General features: G+C 39.4%; 1 protein-coding gene across 1 annotated transcript in view; it reads left to right on the top strand.

Moving 5' to 3' along the window:
- Window positions 1–22,001, top strand: part of lonp2 (lon peptidase 2, peroxisomal) — a 91,384-nt gene that overhangs the window by 59,380 nt on the left and 10,003 nt on the right. Inside the window, exons 11-16 of the mRNA XM_087137669.1 lie at window positions 4,154–4,386; window positions 13,258–13,541; window positions 13,807–13,864; window positions 14,373–14,527; window positions 18,591–18,727; window positions 20,320–20,386. Coding sequence (XP_086993795.1) covers window positions 4,154–4,386; window positions 13,258–13,541; window positions 13,807–13,864; window positions 14,373–14,527; window positions 18,591–18,727; window positions 20,320–20,386 — 934 coding nt within the window. The remainder of the gene's footprint in view (window positions 1–4,153; window positions 4,387–13,257; window positions 13,542–13,806; window positions 13,865–14,372; window positions 14,528–18,590; window positions 18,728–20,319; window positions 20,387–22,001) is intronic.

The raw sequence follows: 22,001 nt of genomic DNA, 5'->3' as shown, positions 1-22,001 counted from the left end.
AAGTTTGTCTAATTAGCCTGAAAATTGACGTTTATGATCATCTTCACCCAAGTCAACACGTGTGAAATTCGGGGCCGATGACATCCTCAGATCGGAAGTTATGATAAAAAGTTCTTTTATTCTTCAAAATTTGGTAAAAAAATTAACCGTAACAGATTTAAGTGTGAATTGTTCATTATATTATAGCTAAAACATTGAATTCATCTGCAAGAAGTGCATAAGTGGTGAACTTCTTCACACAGATGAAACGCCAACGACAAAAACCCCCTTACAATATTTGTGAACTCGAAAATCCCCTTTGCATACTGTGCATTGGCTGCTGTGTGTGTGGATGCGCAATATCTGCCTGTAACATGTGGCAGGCAGCACACAGTGGGTGGGGCATATACTCAGGACCTGGCAAAATGCCAAGCATGTGAGGCAGAGAGCAGATCGCATTTTATGGAACGCCAAAAGAGACAAATGTTTAAAATCTGTAATCTGTGCTTTTTCTGCGATAACAGTCATGTTTTGTATTTTTTTTGTATTGTGTATGTCTGATTTGGTTGAAACCTTGCGGGTAGTTAGGAGAGAAGGTTTCTAAACGTAGATTAACATTAGGTGATGACAATATCATCAGCAAATGAGTCACTTGACATTAAAGGTGCACTGTTAAAGGCTTTATTTCTCCTGGAGTACACATCCTATCGATTTCAAACTTTGCAGATATCAAGGAAAGGAATTGTTCTAGACGAAATTTTACCTGATTGATGATGACATCAAATGAGTGAAATTGAATTTTACATAAAACAAGTTATTTCCTGTAGTGTATGCCTTGGACCTAAATGGTCATGATGAAATAATTATCAGGTTTGTGCTGTAGATTGGTTGTTGAAATTAACAAAGTAATGCGAAAAAGCCCTCTGTTATGTTGGCCAACAGACAGATGAGCTCTAGTTTCTTCCTCTTCTTTTTCTTCCGCTCAAAAGCCCATTTGTTTTGTGCACGTTTTTTCAACCAACAACTTTAGCCCCTTAGCAACTTTGAATGTTCATCAAACTTACGTCAATGAACAACCTGTATGCATTTATGGTCCTACAAGAATGATGTCATGATGACGTCATCAAGTGATTTATTATGAAATTTTGAATAATTAAATATTACGTTAAATTTTTAAATATCCATATATAATCAATCGTGGCCTCCCACAACATTCTGTTTGCAGCAAGTGGCAGAGTAAAATTTGTTCTTCAATTCATCTCGTGTGGGTCAAATCACGTGACCCTTCCTTCCAGTCGAAACCGGAAGTGGGCTTATTGTTTAAAAGTTGTAATACGTATCAACTTGTTTTCAATGGTGTTGGGGTATAGTATTTTTCAAATCATCTACTGATGATGTCACGTAATTGTTGAGCACCCTCTAGCAACAGGTGAAAAATTCTTAAAAATGAATTTTGAATAGATGTCTGTGGAGGAGTTTGTCCGAATTTCCTGAAAATTGATGTAAATGATGATCTTTACCCAGTTACCACATGTGTGAGGTTTGGGGCCGATGACATCATCATGCTGCAAGTTAGTCCTTTTTTCCTTCAAAATTTGGTAAAAAATCAACCATGACAGATTGAAACGTGAATTGTTCATTAGATGATGGCTAAAACATTGAAGTCAACTGCATGAAGCACATAAGTGGTGTACTACAAAAACCCCCTTACAATATAGATTGCACAATTGAAAATCCCATTCACATACTGTGCATTAGCTACGCTGTGTGTGGATGCGCAATATCTGCCTGTAACATAGGCAGCACACAGTGCATACGGAATATACTCAGGAGTTGGCAAATTTCCAAGCACATGATGCTAAGAGCAGATCGCATTACGTGGAAAGCCAAAAGAGACAAATGTTTAGAATTTCTAATCTGTGCTCTTTCTGCAATAACAATAATGTATTGTATTTTGTATTGTACATGTCTGATTGGATTGAAACCTTGCAGATCATTGGGAAGGGAAGGTTTATAAACAGGGATTAATTTCATGTGATGGCAATGTCATCAGCAGACGAGTCAGGTGGCATTAAAAATGCACCCCCTAAAGTACTCTATCTCTTGAAGTGCATGTTGGATTGGTTGAAACTTGGCAGGTACTTGGGAAGGGAAGTGTTAAGACAAAATTGTGATGATAATGACGTCGTCAGATGATCATGTCACATGACATTGAAGGTGCACTATTTAAAACTCTATATCTATTGAAGTACATATCCCATTGATTTGAAATTTCGCAAATAACAAGGATAGGAAGTGTTCTACAGGAAAATTTACCTGATGTTATGATGAAATCCCCAGATAAGGAGTCAGATTACATTGTACATGCACCCTTTAAAGCATGTTGGGTTGAAACCTTGGACCCAAATGGTCATGATGAGATATTTATGCCATCAAGTTTGTGCACTAAATTGGTTGTTCAAATTAACAAAGGAATGCGAAAAAGCCCTCTGCTCTGTTGGCAAACAGACGGATGAGCTCTAGTTTCCTTGTGGACATTGATGAAAAGCAATTAGGCTTAACAAATTATCTTTTGACATCACATTGAAGAATGAAAGTGATCTGTGCATCCCTTTTATAGGTTTTATGAATATTTCTGCAGGCAAAACAATAAACTTAAATAAGTTAAGTTTTAATGAAATCTGGTTTACTGAGGTATCTGATTGCACATCAACATAATTTGAATTCCCCAGACTAAATACACTGTTGCTATACCTCATGATTCGGAGAAAGCTGTTGCATAGCGACTGCCACCTCTGGAATGGCCTTGTTTTTTTAACCCTTCTTATCCATTGAAAACAGTAAAATGATGCAAGGTATCTCTTATGTAACTAAGCAAAAGCTTGCCTTGAATCACAAGGTATGGTAACAGTGTGTTAAGTATGGAATATTCAAATTATGTTCTCGTGGAGTGAAAGAACTCAGTGTATCAGCTTTTATTTGACACGCAGATATTTGTTCATATCCCGTGCTGAATATTTATTTAATGTATTTTATAGTATTGCTGAGACTATCTGATATTTTCTGCTTCAAGAACAAATTGATGCAAATCAAGTAAAAAATTGCCCTAGTTGGCCCTGTGTTGAGAGGATGGTGTCTTTTGATTGGAAATTTAGGACTTACAAAAACTGCCTAAATAAAACAAATTTGTCCCCAAAAGAACTGTTATTCAACACTTATCTATTCCCCCAAACTGTGGTATGGTGAACTGTTTTCCTGTATCTGCTCATATTTAGAAATAACTCAAAAAGGGGAAATTTTTGATGGGTAAAAATCCGTCGCAAATTGAAATGTTTTATATAAGGGACATACGGTCGAAAGTTCAACCCAGCTAGGAAAGTAAATTTGGTTCAAATTAGAAAGATTTGAAATTTTTTGCGTGCTGTGTGGGAGTTTTGTACACGAGAACAAAGGAAATACCCACAAGTATAGCTTTTTAAGGAGGAGTGTTGTACACTGTACAATGCAGTCTGTCAAGTCCATTTAACCCAAGGCCCTACATTTATATTATGCTTTAGGCAAGAAATCACTGTCAGCCATTAACAACAGAGTTGGACTAAGGGGTTTCCCTCACCTTTTGAAAGGAGAAAGGAATACATGTATTTCTCCCCTCTTAGTACACGTAGTTCTTCCCTCTTACTTTTGCCTTTCTCCCAATTTTGAAAAGAAACAGAAGAGAGATGGATCCCCAAAAAGAAAGAAAGAGAAATAAAGATGTGTTTAAAACTGAAATTTATTTCCATGAGCATCACTATGATTTTGATTTCTTTGATTGGGGGAATAACGGGGGGAGAGGGATATCCAGGGGGAAGGAGGCAAGCACTCATGTGGTGAAAAATAAGCAGATATTAGCAGAAGAAGGTCAATTTTGTGTGTTTTTTAAGCACAGTGGTGCTTTTCACCCCATTTCATATATAATTTTTAAAATTCGTTTCTTTCACTTTTTCCCTCATGTTTTTTATTTTCAATTTTTTCTTAGAAAATTTTTCCCCTTTCCTCCTGTCATCTCCACAGGAAATATTTTTCACATGGTGCTACCACAGACTTAAAACTTAGTGTTTTATTGAAGTATTGGTTTTCTGTTTACTCCTTTGATCAAAATTGTTAACGTTATTCCTAAACCAGATATCATCAGTTATCTGAATGTACCCTTTGACCTTTCACAAGTTCTCTTCATAGCAACTGCTAACAGCACAGCTGACATCCCACCAGCTCTGAAGGATCGAATGGAAATGATTAATGTTCCTGGCTACACTCAAGAGGAGAAGCTTCATATTGCAACACGCCACCTGATCCCTAAGCAACTCAAGGAGCATGGGCTCACTGTGGAGCAGATACAGTTTCCTGAGGACTCTGTCGACATCATGAGTAAGTCATTTGTTGATCACTGCGGACCATTTATATTATATTTTGCAAAACTGTCCAGTGTACAAGCCACCTCATTTTATTATCTTAAACTAGGAAGTGAGACACTGTTAAGTGGTTGTGTAATATCCCTGGGTTAAAAGTTTGGAAAACTTAAGCAGGCAAACAATTTCAGACTTGTATAATGATGTTAAATTTATTTAATAAGTCTAAATATATTACAATGTTATTTTTAGAACTATGAATTTGACAGCTTCACTGACATAGTAGACCTTGTAAATAATGGCTGTCAATTCCAGTCTGTACATTTACTCCTAGGAATGAGCTTATGTTGTGTCTGCCTCGGTGTCAAATGTGGCCAACAAACTATTCATCAAAGTCAGGTTCTTTGTGGTTTGCTGATCCTTTACTTTTATAGTCCAGTGGTAGGTCACAAAGCAGTTCTATAGACCAATATTTTGAGTTCCTAGGAATTAAGAGATTAAACTTGGTTTCTATTACAGAAAATATCTCGCCCCCAATACCTACAAATGCATTTCCAGTATGTATGTGAAAGCACTTCCGCTGAAAAAACACAGACCATGACATCACCCCACACTCATTGCACGCCCCATGACTGAGCAAACCAGAATTCCATAGGTAACTCGCCCCTTTTTCTGGCGCATGTGTATTTGAGTTTCACGTTTGTCTTATACATACATACAGGTACATCCGCTTTACCATTATGTCAGATCCTAAAAATGAAGAGAAGAACATTTAGGGAGTCTAAATTTAGATTGTATGGTGGATCTTTATCTCCCTTTGACTTTGATATTCACTCCAGCTGTTGCCGATGTTGCCTGTGTTCCGAGAAAATCTGTGTGAAATTTGCTCAAGCTTGCCGTCTGAAAATTGGAAAGTATTCTCTTTGTGTCAGGATGATCTTAGTCATCTTACAAGACTTACAAATGGAAATTTACAACAATTTGACAGTTTTCCCCATTAACTCCATCTACGATAAATGTTACCAGCAGAAATGGGCAGAGTATGTGGTCATACAACCGTCTGATTCCAGCCACGCAGTTAGCTGGTAGGCCAGCTTAGTTTCCTGCTCTGTTCTGGTTGAGAGACAAGATCATATGGGTTTTCATTGACCACAATATTACCCTTCCTCCTGGTCTTTTTTTCCCACAGGTTCTTCGTATGTACGAGTGTACAACCCGATCCACGTTTACCACACACCTTTTCTTGGGGAATGCCCCTCCTATGCAGTATCAGCGAGACCTGCCCCGTATCGGTCCTCTGGTTGGCAACTATTTTCCTCGTGCTTGGGAGTGCGAAAGCTATTGTTACCATGATCACCTTCATAGTTCTACTTGACATGCCTGCCTTTCATGCTAATCATCAGAAGCTCAACAGGGGCTACAGTGACCTCCTTTTAACGGGGGCTTTGGACTGATTTTTGCTTGAGCTTTCATGCTCTAATTCCCACCCTCTTAATTGGCGACACTCTGGGTCTCCTCTACACAGCTGCTTCGGGCCACCCCACAATCGCTATGCCCCCAAGGAGTTCTTTTGGCCAAGTTCTTTCCACACTGAACCTTCAAGGAGTCCTTTGTAGAGGCCTCATCACCTCACATATTGGTGAAGTCGGCCTTTCTACTTCCAGTAACTACTTCATTCCTGGATTGTGGTCTGCTGATGGTATCCAGTACACATGGTTTCACTGAGTAGTAATACCACGGTGTCCTCATCCACGCCATAAACTACTGTTCATCCTCACCTCTCTGACAAGACAACTTTCTCTTTAATGTCATAGAGTACTCTTGCTCTCCTAATTACAAGCCTTGCTGTCTGGTCCTTAATCCTCATAATAATTTCTGTTCAGGACTCAAACCTGAGAGATACATGTACTATGATTCTCCTTCTGCCATTACCCTGATACGCTTCACCTCTGGCTAGTCGGGCTTCCTCGGCCATTAGGCTCACCTATCCCGAATGGCTAACCATCACAGACTTCATTCCCAGCCATCTTATCGTGATGCATATCGCTAGGGTGGCATACTTTACCAACATCCTTCGGCAGTGTCCTTCGGAAGTTGTCTGCATGGCAAAATGCTACAAACTCAATTGCCTATTACCTCTTACTAACCTAATTAAGTTTTACAATGAGTTCTTTCCTGGCGTATTAATTATTGCCTCTTCACCGAGACTATGAGAACCCTACTTCGTGAGTTACCTCTAGCTATACACTGTATCCAATGGTCTCCTCCTCTTTATGGTAGACCCTCATCATCCACACAGGCACATACACTTTCAGTGTGTCGCTTACCCTCCTCCAGGGTATGGTGCTACTCTGCATATTTAGGGACTGGGTAGGTTGCGTGCAGCGGGAAGAGTCTGCTAATGAATACCTGTACCCAAACAGTCATGGCCCTCCCCTTCCTTCACACTCTGGCTTGGACCTCATGCTCCAAAAAAGAAGGACGAACATGGCGGCGGCGCCACTGTGCATCATGGGCCTAGAGGGCGCACTACGGTTGATCAAGTTTTTAGCGAATATAATCAGATGCAAAGGAAATTTGCATATTTAGCAACTGTTTGGGCAGGAGGATTTCCTCCTCCCTCCAAGAAACACACTTCACGTACTTTGTTTCGTAGGGACTCAGCCGGACCTGCCCATTCTCCCAATAATGTTGTTCCCATGGACGGGTTCTCTTCTGAGATATTGCAGGATGTTTTTACCAAGGTCCAGAAGAAAAATGATACTTACAATTCTGGTTCTGCTCTTCAGGGCCAATTCTGAAGATACTGATTGTAATTTTTCAGTGCCTACCATTTCTTCTAAAGTGAAAGACAAGCTTTGATTAGAAATCTCTTCCCAAAATAGAATTTTCCTAGGTAAGCATACAAAGAATCTCTCTAATATCTCTGGAAAAATGGGACAAGCACATTGCCATGTCTCGGAAGACCCATCGTTATCTGGCCCTGACCTCCCAGTCATGTTGAAATTCCTGGATGACTGTTTAGGCACCTGCCCCCGTGAATTTTTTGTGGGCTCAGCCATTGCTTCTTCCTTGCACCGAAGCCTAATGCTTGTTAATTTTCTTCTTACCCTCTGAGGGATCCAGAGGTCACATGGTTGACCTGCCCATTCTAGGGAGTGACCTTTTTGATGGCAAGTTCAGTGAAGTCATGCTCTAAGAAGCTTAATGCCTCGAGACGGATGAGAAGTTTGAGAAGTCATTAGGGGTCCTTGTGATACTCGTCTAAATCTACCCGGACTTCCACTAAAGGTGACAGAAGCAGCAGAAGTTCTTTTCATAACCCTTACTCTTGGTTTCATCAATCTAGACCTCCTTTACGAGAGCTTTGCCAAAGTCCCCTCACAGTTGTTAGTCTCTCCCTACACCATCATGGTGCTCTCTAAACCAAAGTGCTCCTTCAATCCCAACAGGTCCATGTTTGAAAGGGGGCAATGACTATAACAAGGTTCATGTTCCACTAGCCTTGGGACCAGTAGGGGGTCAACGTTTGGAATTTGCTAATAAATGGACACACATTACCACGAACTTCTAAGTTCTCCAAACAGTACCTTTTGGCTATCAGCTGGAATTCACCAGTGTTCCACCTCATCTCCACAATTTGACCCACTCCAGTCCCTTCTGACTTTACAGGGTGGAGTTCCTTGGAGAAGAACATCGCCTCCCTGAAGGAAAAGAGAGCCATAATGCCTCTTCAGAACCCCACAGATCGATTTCACTTCTATCTTCAGGGATGAGATTCTTCCGACTTTTGGTGGAAGTCTGACTTTCTTGTATTGATTTTCCAACTGTAATTTTAAGATCCGACTTTTACTTTAGCTCCAACCATGGAAAATTGACATTTTAAGTGCCGACGTGTAATGCACTTTTTGACATACTTTTCTTCAGAAATATGTTCTGATGTTCAAGCATCAGATATTATAACAATAAATATTCTGGAATGAAATTTTGAAAAAGTGTTTTTCCTTGCTATTTTACCTTCCTGTGTCAGGTTTTTTATTTTAGGGCCAAAATAGTTGTGTTTTATTCATCCATGTTGGTACATGTCAATGCGGCCGGCCCCGTACTCGAACTTATTCCGCACACACAGACTCAAAACCAGGCTAGGATTTCAAGATACATGTAAAACAATTTTTATTGGCTCTTTTACAGACGAAAATTGGTAACATTGCGAACGGACCAATAATGTTCACTGTATGAAGTGCATTCTTGCGCACGGTTCAGCATCATCAGCATGTAACATGATCAAGTTTTGCCCGAAGTTAGAACTGTGACGTTACCAACACTACTTGAATTACCGTGTCATGTCGCAAAGGCAATATTCATCAGGAAGGAGAGGAACAGATCAAAGGCTCCAAAAACTTATGGCGGTGGGAATAGGTGGAAATAAAATCTTGAGGAATTTTTTTGTCCGAGTTCATGTGGAAGTTGGAGAAGCCAGGCAAAGCACTATGCCTGTGGTGCAGATACCGAAATAAACTATGCATCATGGGGGGAAAAGGCAACCTTAACTCATGCTGAATCTTTCAAGAAAGTAGCTGCCAAAACTGCCAAGCTGACCATAATGGTTGCCTTGAAAGGGCCAGAGAAGCCCCCACCAAGGCATGGAAACAATGGAGATGGAACACAAAGTAATAGGCCTACTCATGCTGGAAACATTTTTTAAAATTACATTTAGGCCTAGGCCTATTCAATCCGTTTTTACCAGGTTGCTCTTGCACTTTTCATTTTTGTCATTGTCAAAATTCATGTTTTTCCTTTGCTCAGAAATAACAAAAAAAGTTCATGAATGACATGTACGAAATTATTATATACATGTACATTTTCAGTGCCTTGTGCTGCGGTCAGATATCGTTGCATCTTTTATCTGAGGTTTGCACTTCATGCATGCTGGTATCCCACAACTCAGACAAATTTCTGGCTTTTTCATTTTTTCAGAATCTCATCTCTGTATCTTCTTCCTCACTCCACATGTACAAACCATGTGTGTAAACAGCATCTGGCAACCACCCGATCATTATGTGATTGGCTGCTCATGAAATATCAAAATTCATCTATGCATATGTGGGACTCTTTAAGCCACTTGTGCATCAGTGGAAGTAGTGACAATCTCCAGTATTTTATGTAGCGCATATTTCATGGCCATCGTAAATATGCGGCTTGAAATAAGGTTAATAAATTGTCCACTTTCACTGACAGATACAGGGCTTCGTGGCAACTGGCGCAGGACAAAGAAATTGTGTCGTACATTATTACTCGCCTTTTACATGTTCTATATGCATCGTTTTTGTATGAGATTTCAAACAATTTTTGGACATAGACTCATCAATATGTCAGTGTAACACCTGTGTGAATTATCTAAAGAGGGTCCAATTTGGATGCAGTCTTTGACTAGACCGATCCTCCATTTAAAAATTTGCGGAAATAAACATGGATGGAGACATTTTATGGCCGGCCAACGAACAGGTGACAAAGCCCATGCCAGAAAAATCCAAAGGCCTAGACATGCAATGTGAATTTCAAGATTTCAAATTTTGAAAACGTGGTCAAATCTGGTCGGAATAGGGCCATTTCACTCTTTAACCTGGAAAATGGATCAAAATGATCAAGTGGAGGAATAAATGAAAAATGTGACTTTCAAATTTCCAGAATATAGTTTTGTTATCCAAAAGATTGGCAGGTCTGGTGCATCCCTCAGCATGAAAACTGGCAGGGCTTCTCCTTCCATGGAGTGCTGCTTGGCACTGGAGGAGTGCATCCATCTCTCCATGACAGTAACATCCCTTCCGGCTCGAGTTTGGCTTTTTGGCTTCATGGCAAGCTTAAGAGACATCGTGCCCTGGTGTCAAATGCATATGCGTCTGCTTCAGCTCCATCTATTCTCCTGCTGTTCCCCTCGGAAGGACCAATCTCCATGCCAGTTCCAGTGATTTCCTTCATCCAATCCCATCTCATATGGTGGCTCTCACATGCCAAAACCTTTGCGGTGTTACCTCATTTCCTCCTCAACGCTGTGTTCTTCACAGAAGTCTTGGTTTTTTTTGTTTACTGGGGGTGGTTTTTTACCCGCAAATTCTTAAAACCTTGCATTAATTTCTGATGCCCGTAAAATATGTTGGGAGGCACAGAGCTTGCAATGAGTTCAGGCATCAGTATTTTCATTCTTTTCCCCGTTTGTTCAACTGCCCATGTTAAAATTGTCGCGTGTGTCTATACGTTGACTGGTTCACATACAGAAAGTCCATAGTGTATACAAGTGTCACCTGTTGCCATGTGATTTTTTTTTTTGGCCAGGAGTTGCTAGTTGGGATTTTAGTAACCTTATCTCTTTTGTAAGTGTGGTTTTGCTCGTAAGCAAATCAGATTACCCAAACAAAGGAGGTCTTAATCCCTTAACTCTTTTGTGTGTGGTGTGCGATCCCCAATTCATTTCTGATTACTCAAGACAGGCCTTTTGGTTTTGTTGTTGGTGTGTAGGATCATGCTTGACCCAACCAAATACGATGCATTAAAAAAATTTGTGTGTGTTCACAGGTCATCCACGTTGGAAATACATTTGTAGGTATTGGAGGAGAGTATTTCCTTACTAGAATAGAATATCCCTACAGATTTGGGGGAGAGTCTGGCCTTGGTGCAGAAATCTGAGGAACACACAAGGTCTGTACCATGAGTGAGACCTTACCCTGCAATTAAAATGAAAACTGCAGCCCCACAATGTGATATGACAGCTAAATTGTTGGAAGTGTTTCAATGTTATGCAATTTTCTCAGAACAATGTTTTGTGCATGTTTAAACTCTCATCAGTGTACATGTATGAAAACTGTTCAACATCTTGGTGCAGTGAACTGTAGAGTTCACATTCAAAATTGACAAAGCTTTTGCAGACAAGTGAGGGTGAAGAAGTCTCAGAATTCTGAATGCTTGGAACAGTCTCACTGGAATGGCATGTTCCCCACAGTGAAATGCTTCATTGTTTCATTGGAAACACATCGTTCCCTTGGAATGGTTCATTCAAACAGTCAGGAACACTGTGTTCCATGGGACCATTCCAACAGCCTGTCACAATATGTGTGCACACTTCAAATCTCTGCCCTTTTTCTGTTTGGAAAAATGACGTCCTTGCCAAAAAATATGCGTCCTTTGTGGTTATTTAGGGTTTGCTTGTTTTGGGAGTGCTATGAGATTTTTTTTTTGTTATTCGACACAGGTTGGACATAATTATAATGGAACTTATTTGTGACAGCTTATTTGGGTGGTAGTGTTAAAAAAATTGATGTAAACTGTTACGGTGAGATTTCATGTTATATTAAGCTTCATTCACCACTTAAAGGCCCTAGTTTGAGTAGTATTTGAGATCTGAAATCTTTAATCCCTAATCAGTGCCTTGTTCAACAAATTGGTATGGATACAGGGATAGATTTATTGAGGGTTTTTGTGGGAAAACCATAACAAGACCAACAACCAACAACACAAAAGCATTCCTCTCATCAAATCCCATCACATAAAACTAAATTGTTTGTCTGGTTTTATGTACATATGGGTCACACTTTATAGCTGCAGACAGAAGACCTTAAGTAAAAAGTAACATACCATTTATGATAAGAAATTTGTCAGAAAGTGAAAAAATGGTATTCAGAATGCTGGGATGAGGCTGTGTGTTCATTCTTTCTGCTACATGGACAAACATATGGCGGACTACAATTATTCAGCTGTGAGCATTTTGTTGGGAACACAGCTTTCCGAACAAGACTTCCAATGGACCACGAATGTTCCTGAATCTTTACATGCTCCTTAGTGTGATTTAAGTCCAGGAAGACAATGTTCAGTTTGCATATTTTCATGTTCAACTTTTTAACCCCAGAGTTGCTCTTTGAAAACATTTCGGAGAAAAGGTTGCTTGCTTGCTTATTGCCATTTATTTATGCATCATTAAATTGCCAAAAAAATAAAACTAAAAATCTTTGATTGTGAAGTATAAACATCGAGCAATTTTTTGTGCACTAATCCATTGGAGTGAAAGTGGGAAATAAGTCCATCCTTTCTGTTCGAATAATTTGGTGCCCACATGCAATCACATACTAGTAATGTAACCCGTAATGTGGAACTTTGAAGCACTGTACTAACTATGTAGAAAACTATCAAGGATCACTTACGGTACTTTGCATGGCACATAAGCTGTACGTATATGTATGCTTGTGCTTTTACTTAGGGCATCTTGAGTAAAAGTTGCTCGTGTTCAAATTGTACTTGTTATGCTCATTGCACACAGCTGGTGAGAAGTCAGAGATGTAATTTCTCAGGACGTGCCAGGATTTCAGGACAATTTTCCAAATTCATGGATTTTCAGGGGTTTCATATTTCATGCTCCTTTTTGGCGCTTTGCACAAAAAGTGCAAGATTCACACAATTGTAGCCATCAGGTAGAAAACTACAAAACTCATGAAAGCCCTGAAAATTTCAGTATTTTATTGCAGTCATCAGTACAAACACTGTCCTGGATGTTTAATGGATTTCTCTTCATTCCCCAATCTTACTTCAACGTTGTGTGTATATGTTTTTTACATTAAATATGGCTTCAAAGATTTTTGCTGTATCATGAGTTACTACTAACAGTTATTTTATCTAAAGTGAAAAAGAATAATTTGTATACTCAAGGCCAGCTTTAATTAGATTAATCATGGTGACATTTTGGCCCACAGGCACAAGTAGGAAGTGTACGAAATCTCAGCTTTGTCTCAGACTAAACCACAACAGTAACCCATTAGTTTTCTTCAGTTAGACTGTGACAAATCACTCATAACTGTGAAACTTCCATGTTGTTTACTAAACTCGGACTCCCTGTGTTTGATAGTTGCAAAGTACACCCGGGAAGCAGGGGTAAGGACACTTGAGCGTAAGATAGGAGCTGTATGCCGTGCTGTAGCAGTCCGTGTTGCTGAGACACAGTCAAGGCCCAAGACCACTGAGGATTTAGGCAATAAAGAGCCCACTGATGAAGAAAGACATGATGTGGATCATCTGGGAACTGAATTACTAGACAAAGCATCACTTGTTGCTACAGCAGATGCTGCTATCACACATCCTCCTGAGATGCCAATTGTCATTGACCGGCATGCCATCAAAGATATTCTAGGGGTAAATTTCAACTTTGAAACTTTTATTTGAAACATGTACGTTATATACATAAAAGTAGTGTACTTGTGGCTGTATGTTAACTACTCAAATGAAGTGACCGATTATTTGCATAAACTAAACATATTGTAGGGACACTTTGGGCTTGATGTGTTTTATGTTGTTTAAGATCATTGCAGTGAACGTTGTCTTGTATACCAGTGTGTAGGTCATTTCATTCAGATTGGCATGTTTGCTATAATTGACTTGACTGTTATGTGTTGTTTAGATACCAGTCTATGAGAGTGAAATGTCTGAGAGATTGTTGCAGCCTGGTGTTGCTGTGGGTAAGGTTAAACAATATCTGAATTGTTCTTCCATTATTTAAGTTGTGCCTCTTCGATAGCAAGCTCCATCTTTCAATCCACATACAGTGTATCTGCATTTGGAAGTAAGAACAGCTTCAGGTCTGGTTATTCAGCTTCACAATGATGTCAAAATGGAAAGCTAAAAGAGAACCACACTGATTCTGACAGAGATGGGGCTTTGGCCTGACAAATAATTTTAAAATAAAAGTAACTTGCACTAGACCTGTGATTATTTCCTATGAAATCTAGTGGATAGAGTTTCTTGTATCAATTCAGAGGACGGAAAATAAAGTATCTTGAAATTCATGTATGTTTTGATATTTAAGGATTAAAAGCTTTTGACTTTACTCTACAGTATTAATTTTGAAAAAACTGTACTCATCACAATTATTACAAAAGTTCAGTGTTTCTGTGGGGTACAGAAAGGGTTTAATGCCCAAACATCACAACCTTTAGTGTGCATTCTTCACAATGTCTGCACTTACAGGTCTGGCTTGGACTGCTTTTGGGGGGGAAATCATGTATGTGGAGGCTACCAAAATGGAAGGAGATGGTACTTTGACTTTGACTGGTCAGCTAGGAGATGTCATGAAGGAATCTGCCACATTGGCTCTCAACTGGGTCAGGACACATGCTAAGGAGGTCAGTCAAATAATACACATGGAAGGATTCTTTCCTGTTGGATAACTGTTATGCCAACAAATAAGACATATTAATGTGTAACTGTGTTGTGAATTTTATGAGGGATTGCGAATTTTTAATTCAGCAACATTGGAAAAGACCTTTTGTCTAAAGGTAGTATACACCATTAAAGTGGGACTGCTGAATAATTTTTTAAAAAGCTGACTTGAAAGGAAAGCAATTACAGTATCAGTAAAGCTGTGAAATCTTTATCATGCAAAAACCTTTCTTTTTTTCCTTTTTTGAGAAAATAAGAATTCTGTATTTTCCAGTCATTTGAAGAATGACCCGCCACCAGTATCATATCTATACTCTCATGGAAATCTCGATGCAAAATCCTACTTTCTGTCTATTTACAGTACATTTTATGCTATTTTCCCTCAGAAAATAGAAAGAAAACTATTTTTCTTATTACAGGAACTATATGGACTATGCTACCCTATTTTAATCTATCCTATTTCTGGATGCCACAATGCTTACTTTTTTTTAATGGCACCGGATTTCTAATCTATTTTTGTACTCAAGTAATTTTGTTCCTTGCTTTTCTTCTGTTTTTTTTACTTAAACGTTTCTCCGGAATTGGAAAGCTATTTTGGGGCTATTTTTTGGGACAAGTGACAAGTTGTGACAAGTTTCTTTCTATTTTCTTATCCTGTGAAACTGGTCTGAAATTGGAGCTCTATTTTTCAGCTATTTTTAGGGTCACTTGTATGCTACCATGGCTTCATGCAGTGGACAGTCAAGCTGATCACTGCTTGGGCTCTGTATATGCTCCCAGGTGACCTTGCAAACTTCCTGGGTGGCATATTTGAATTCGTCAGTTGGGATGTAGTGGTAGGTACAACATGCAGCAAGGAAGATGTGGATTCACAAATTCAATAAAAGTGTGTTTCAGAATCCTAACAGAGCATGTCTTTTGGACATAATTCACTGTTCTTATAAATTACTGTACATGTGAACAGTGCATTCAGTCTACAGCATGATCGAATAACTGGGAACTTCATTCATGTTTGGCTCAATATGAGTACCTTTTAGACACACTTGTTTATATGCATGGTTTCCACATGAACAAACTACTAGTGACTATACATGCAGATTGTATGATGTACAGTCCCAAAGTGCTAAAGGTTTTATTTATTTGAAATTAGATTATATGGTCCAACCTTTTCCAGTCTGCCTGTACTCCTAAAACAGTATTATTATAATTTCCAAAGACAAAAAGCTTTGACTAAATTTTGAACATGTTGACATTAATGTTTCAACTTATTCAGGTTTTTGACTTTAATTTTTGTAGTTTTCATGCAGGAATATTAGTCTTCTCCATATGCAATTTGCACCTACTCTGTGCATGCCCCTACGCGTACTGTCCAGCGACTCCATACATCTTCCAGAATTTTGCATGTACTCAAAGCATATACTTGTACATGTTGTAAGGAATCTTGCAAAGGCTTCAGATCTGAAACAACAGTACAAACCATGCAAGCCCACAGGCTGGTGCCAAAAAGGATACCGGTACCTTCCAGCTTAGCTGGCAAGCTTAGCTGAGTGATTGACCTTGAAATTACACGTACCCTCAAGTTTTGATGTAAGGCCATTAATTTTGAGGACTTAGGCATTATTAATATTTACATTAAAGACTTTCAAGATATGATAGACCTTTCACATGACATGCCACATTGAAAATCAAAGTGAGCCAAACACAGGTAAATTTTTGTGTGCCCTGAATAGTGTACATGTACCATAATGCTAATTGGCTCTTGCAAAGTCACAGAAGACTGACTTATAAATGGATGGGTGGAAAGCTCAAATTCCCTCAAAATCAGTTGATAATCTTGGTACAGTTTAGAATATACATTTGTAGTGTTTCATTACACTTAAAGAGGGCTTTTAAAAGTGACATTTCAGATAATGAAAGCACCGCCAGAGCATTACGTCTTATTTTTTAAAACTAGCATGCCATTTTTGAAACAAGCAATTTAAAAAAAAAAATCCTATTTTTTTTTTAAATATCATCCTACTTTAAAAAAAAAATCCTTTCTAAAAGAAAAGCATCCCATTTTTTAAAAACATTAGTATACTGCAGGAATCTATTTTTTTAAATAGCTTTCTATATTTTCTCTGTTTTTTGGGTGGCGAAATTTAATGGAAAAAATGGAATGGAAGAAAAGTTTTTTTTTTCGACCTCGGTAAACAGGCACCACACAAACATGGACTTAGTATGTGTGGTTCATGCCTGGTCTAGACACCAATTTTCATGACTACTCTGATGAACAAATGTGGGTGATGACGAAGGTACAAGTTTTTGTTTATGTATAAATATTTCTAAATCAACTATAACAAAAGAAGACTGTGGTTGTGGACAACTACGGAGCTGCTTCGGTTTAAAGGAGTGTTGAAAAAATAATTTAATAAAATTGTTACATAATGGTCCTAAATGGAAATAAAGCAATAGAAAGTTTATAGTTCATGTCATCTTGATACATGTCACATGACTTACCATATAATAATACGACCATCAGATGAAACTATTTCCATCTTGAACCCTTCCCTTTTTAGCTATCTGCAAAGGTCATCCGGATGGGGCATGAACTTCATGCGATATTGGGCTTTAAAAAATGCACCTTTAATGTCACGTATGTGACTTAATTGTCACTGATGATGTCATCATCACATCATCACATAAGGTCAATATCCCTCTAAAGCCCTCCGTTTTCAAGATATCTGCAAGATTTGAACCAATCAAACGTGGAATTCTGGATATATAGGGCCTTAAAGAGTGCACCTTTAATGTCATGTGACTTGTCTCCTGATGACGTCATCATCAAATGAGGTCAATATACCTCTAAAGTACTCCCTTTTCAAGATATCTGCAAGATTTGAACCCCACTGGACATGTACTTAAGAGATATAGGACTTTAAAGAGTGCACCTTTAATGTCATGTGACAAGATTTGAACCCAATTGGATATACACTTCAGGAGATATAGTACTTTTAATGGTGCACCTTTAATGTCACGTGACTTGTCTGCTGGTGGAAGTGTCATCACGAGAGGTCAATTTCTGTTTCTAAATTTTCCCTCCTTACTACCTGCAAGGTTTCAACTCAATCAGACATGTACAATACAATATACAGTACCAAAAATTATTGTTATCGTGGAAAAGGCACAGATTAGACATTTTAAACATTTGTCACCTTTGGCATTCCATACAATGCGATCTGCTCTCCGCGCCACGTGCTCACATATATTTCCATCAATTTTTACAGGAAATGGATAGCTTTTGAGTGTGTGAACTACATATACTCATTAAAAGTTCTGCAAGAAAATGTGAAGTTTTCTTTGATCCATCAAAATGGGTAATTTTTGCAAATGGCCTTCTGAAGGCTTGCCGGTACATTTACAAGAAACTGGGTATCATGTTTGAAAACTTGCAATCAAAAAGACCTTAGCAAGACAAGGTTGAAATTGTGAGTGTTGGTGCATTTGGCTGCCAAGTGATGAACTGCACAAAATTGGAGAAATTATTTGTGGGGAATTGTATAAAAGTATTGAGAGCAATTTACCTTGTGTATTTTTCTCTTTTTTGTGTTGTGAGGGGGAACCCATCCTCTTACTTTGTTGCAAGAAATATAAAAATTGAGCTTTGCAACATGTACCAAATGAGAGATAATTAATGCCCAGTCAAATTTTGTACTAGGTTGTTCACAATGTTATATTGGAAGTAACTAATCTTTATGAGGAAATGATGAATGTGGCTTGATTCACATTTCACAGAATATATTTCAGATTTCACTATGACCCCCAAGCTAGACCGAGAGAGGGTGCAGTTTCCTTGCAATACAGGCTCCTTTTGATGGGAACTGCACTTCACTGGTTCACAGACAACTATGAAATGAATGCATTGCAGCCACATCACTACCAACATAACAAACACTCCCCTCCAACATGGCTCTTTTTGGCTAATTAGGGGGTAGATTATCTAATCAATGATTCAATAAGATCCCCTTTGCCATGTTTGTTTTTCAGTACGGTATATATACTAAGGAAGGCGCGAACCTTATGGAAAACAAAGATGTTCACATTCACTTCCCTGCTGGAGCTGTGGGAAAAGATGGCCCCTCAGCTGGTATCACCGTTGTCACAGTGCTCACCTCTCTCTTCAGGTAGGACTCAGCATCAGGTATAGCCATAGTCAAAACAGTCACTTCCCTCTCTCTTCAGGTAGGACTCAGCATCAGGTATAGCCGTAGTCAAAACAGTCACTTCCCTCTGTCTTCAGGTAGGACTCAGCATCAGGTATAGCCATAGTCAAAACAGTCACTTCCCTCTCTCTTCAGGTAGGACTCAGCATCAGGTATAGCCGTAGTCAAAACAGTCACTTCCCTCTCTCTTCAGGTTGGACTCGGCATCAGGTATAGCCATAGTCAAAACAGTCACTTCCCTCTCTCTTCAGGTAGGACTCAGCATCAGGTATAGCCGTAGTCAAAACAGTCACTTCCCTCTCTCTTCAGGTAGGACTCAGCATCAGGTATAGCCGTAGTCAAAACAGTCACTTCCCTCTGTCTTCAGGTTGGACTCGGCATCAGGTATAGCCATAGTCAAAACAGTCACTTCCCTCTGTCTTCAGGTAGGAACAGCATCAGGTATAGCCATAGTCAAAACAGTCACTTCCCTCTCTCTTCAGGTAGGACTCAGCATCAGGTATAGCCGTAGTCAAAACAGTCACTTCCCTCTGTCTTCAGGTTGGACTCGGCATCAGGTATAGCCATAGTCAAAACAGTCACTTCCCTCTGTCTTCAGGTAGGACTCAGCATCAGGTATAGCCGTAGTCAAAACAGTCACTTCCCTCTGTCTTCAGGTAGGACTCAGCATCAGGTATAGCCGTAGTCAAAACAGTCACTTCCCTCTGTCTTCAGGTTGGACTCGGCATCAGGTATAGCCATAGTCAAAACAGTCACTTCCCTCTGTCTTCAGGTAGGAACAGCATCAGGTATAGCCATAGTCAAAACAGTCACTTCCCTCTGTCTTCAGGTTGGACTCGGCATCTGGTATAGCCATAGTCAAAACAGTCACTTCCTTCTCTCTTCAGGTAGGACTCAGCATCAAGTAGTGCCAAAGTCAAAATACCTCTCTTTTCAGGTAGGACTCAGCATCAGGTACAGCCAAGGTCAAAGTACTTTAATACCTCTCTTCTAGTAGGACTCAACATCAAGTATAGCCATAGTCAAAATGCTCACCCCTCTTTTCAGGTTGGACTCACCATCAGGTATATTATAGTCAAAATATCTGTCTCTTCAGGTGGGACTCAGCGTAAGTTATAGCCATAGTCAAAATACGTCTCTTTTCAGGTAGGACGTGGCATTTGGTACAGCCACACTGAAAATGCTCACCCGTCTTTTCAGGTAGGACTTAACATCAGGTTTTGCCAAAATAAAAAATGCACTCTACTCTATTGAGGTAGGACTCAGCATCAGGTACAATGTATATCATAGTCAAAATACCTCTCTCTTCAGGTAAGGCTAAGCATTAGGTGTAGCCATAGTCACAATTCTCACCTGTCTCCGGATACATTGTAGGACTCGGTATCAGATAAAGCCATTGTCTCTGTATGTTCCTCTCTTATTAGGTAAGACTCATTTACACCCATAGTCTTTATTCTCATCTCTCCCTTCAGGTAGTTGTTACTAATAGGTATAACTGTATTCATTGTACTCGCTGAAGAAGTGATATTTGTTTTTAATTTTTTGTAATTAAGTGATCGACCAGTGAGCCAAGATACCGCAATGACTGGGGAGATAACATTGAGGGGACTTGTTCTACCGGTGAGTTCACAATATTTACCTCAATTTCAGTAATCTAGTTTGTGGTTTTATCTAGATCATTGAACATTTCTGATTATCTCTAGGGGTGTGCATTTGCGGGTATTTTTAGAACCGGGTACCCGTTTTTTGTTAACATCGGGTACCCGGGTACCCGGAAAAGAGATCGCCTGATAATGGCATTGCGCGCAACCCGGTGGATCATGTGCCCGAAACACGGTTCTTTTTGGTACCTAGGAAGCAAGCAGAACATTGTTCTAAACGTTGGAGATAATCTCTCCTACCTTTTTATCAAACGAAATTGTTACCTTCAGTTTTCAAATTTTGTGTGGGTGTATGAAACAGAAAAACAAATCTTCACGGGAAACGTCAGAAAAAAGAACAGAGCTGCAAACCACGTACATGATATACGCACCTGCAAACGCTCAAAGGAAATGTCCCGGATGCTGCATGACCACGGACACGCGGAACGCATGTGGCGTGCACGAATGGTGAGCGCTGGTCGTGTCACGTGCGGACCAGATCAGTGCTATGTACGTCACGGGTTAAAAGACTCAAAGTTTTATGTACAAAAATACCACCGTAAGTCGAACAATGCCCACACCATTACATCCACTTATTTTGAAGTTTCTGATTCAAAAAACCGCCACCAAAATGCTTCAAACGGCGTTGAAAGAATCGGAAGTCTAGATAGGGTCAGGAGTCATCGCAAGTTCATTTCTTTTCTGACGAGGACCAGCACGTTGCATAAATCAACGTAGCTGCAACTGTGTAATCCTGGCTTTCAAGACGCTGAAACTAACCTGATTGCAACGCGGGCCCAATTGTAGTCCCCTTCAGGCAGTCCAATCGCTGACACTGCAGCAGCCATGTGACCGTAAAAAGAAAGGTCATGTGACCACACATAAGGAAGCCCAAGTGAAAAAAATAGCAGCGCTCCACGTTGTTAAATGACTAAGCGATACGAAAGTTTTGCCACACGAAGGTACGTACCACGATGAAGTGGTTTAGTTTTATAAATACTTTTTCAGGATAACTCAATTCCCCTGAGGTTCAAATTGTCGAGATTTTAATGCATAAGTACTTCGACAAGTGATATTTGATTGGCCGACTGTATTATGACTTGCACCTGTCAACATTTCCTTTTTTTTCGAATGAAAAAATACTTGGATTTGAAATGCTTTAGTACATACAGAAAAAATCATTCCTGCTTTTTTGGTCAATTCCTCATCCACAGTTCCGCTGAATCACTGAGGAAATTCAAGTTGCTTTAATTTAGAAATGATTTTGAAACGGAATATTTCTTGGTATAAAACTTAACTAAACTGGTTCTCTGACTCTTTGGGTTTGTAGCGCACATTTAGTGCTTTGATTATAAAAGAGGCCGATCAACCGCACAATTTGTGCGTGATCGCTACTTACCGCACGCCGTGTGGAGTCCCAGTACCGCAGGAATATTACACAATCCGCTCTCGCTTCGTCGTCAATCCCGACATAAAGTAATTTTCATTCATATTGTTTTATTTGACAAAAATACTCTTAATTCAAACAGTAAGCACTACTTATTCTGCACAAGAGTCATTTAGGCCGACAGGATTTGATAGTTACAAATACAGTC

Source organism: Acanthaster planci, linkage group LG06 (assembly GCF_054643075.1).
Source record: "Acanthaster planci isolate LZ-2023a linkage group LG06, COTS_SCS, whole genome shotgun sequence".
Classification (NCBI taxonomy): Eukaryota; Metazoa; Echinodermata; class Asteroidea; order Valvatida; family Acanthasteridae; genus Acanthaster; species Acanthaster planci.
This window is presented reverse-complemented; position numbering and strand designations above follow the sequence as displayed.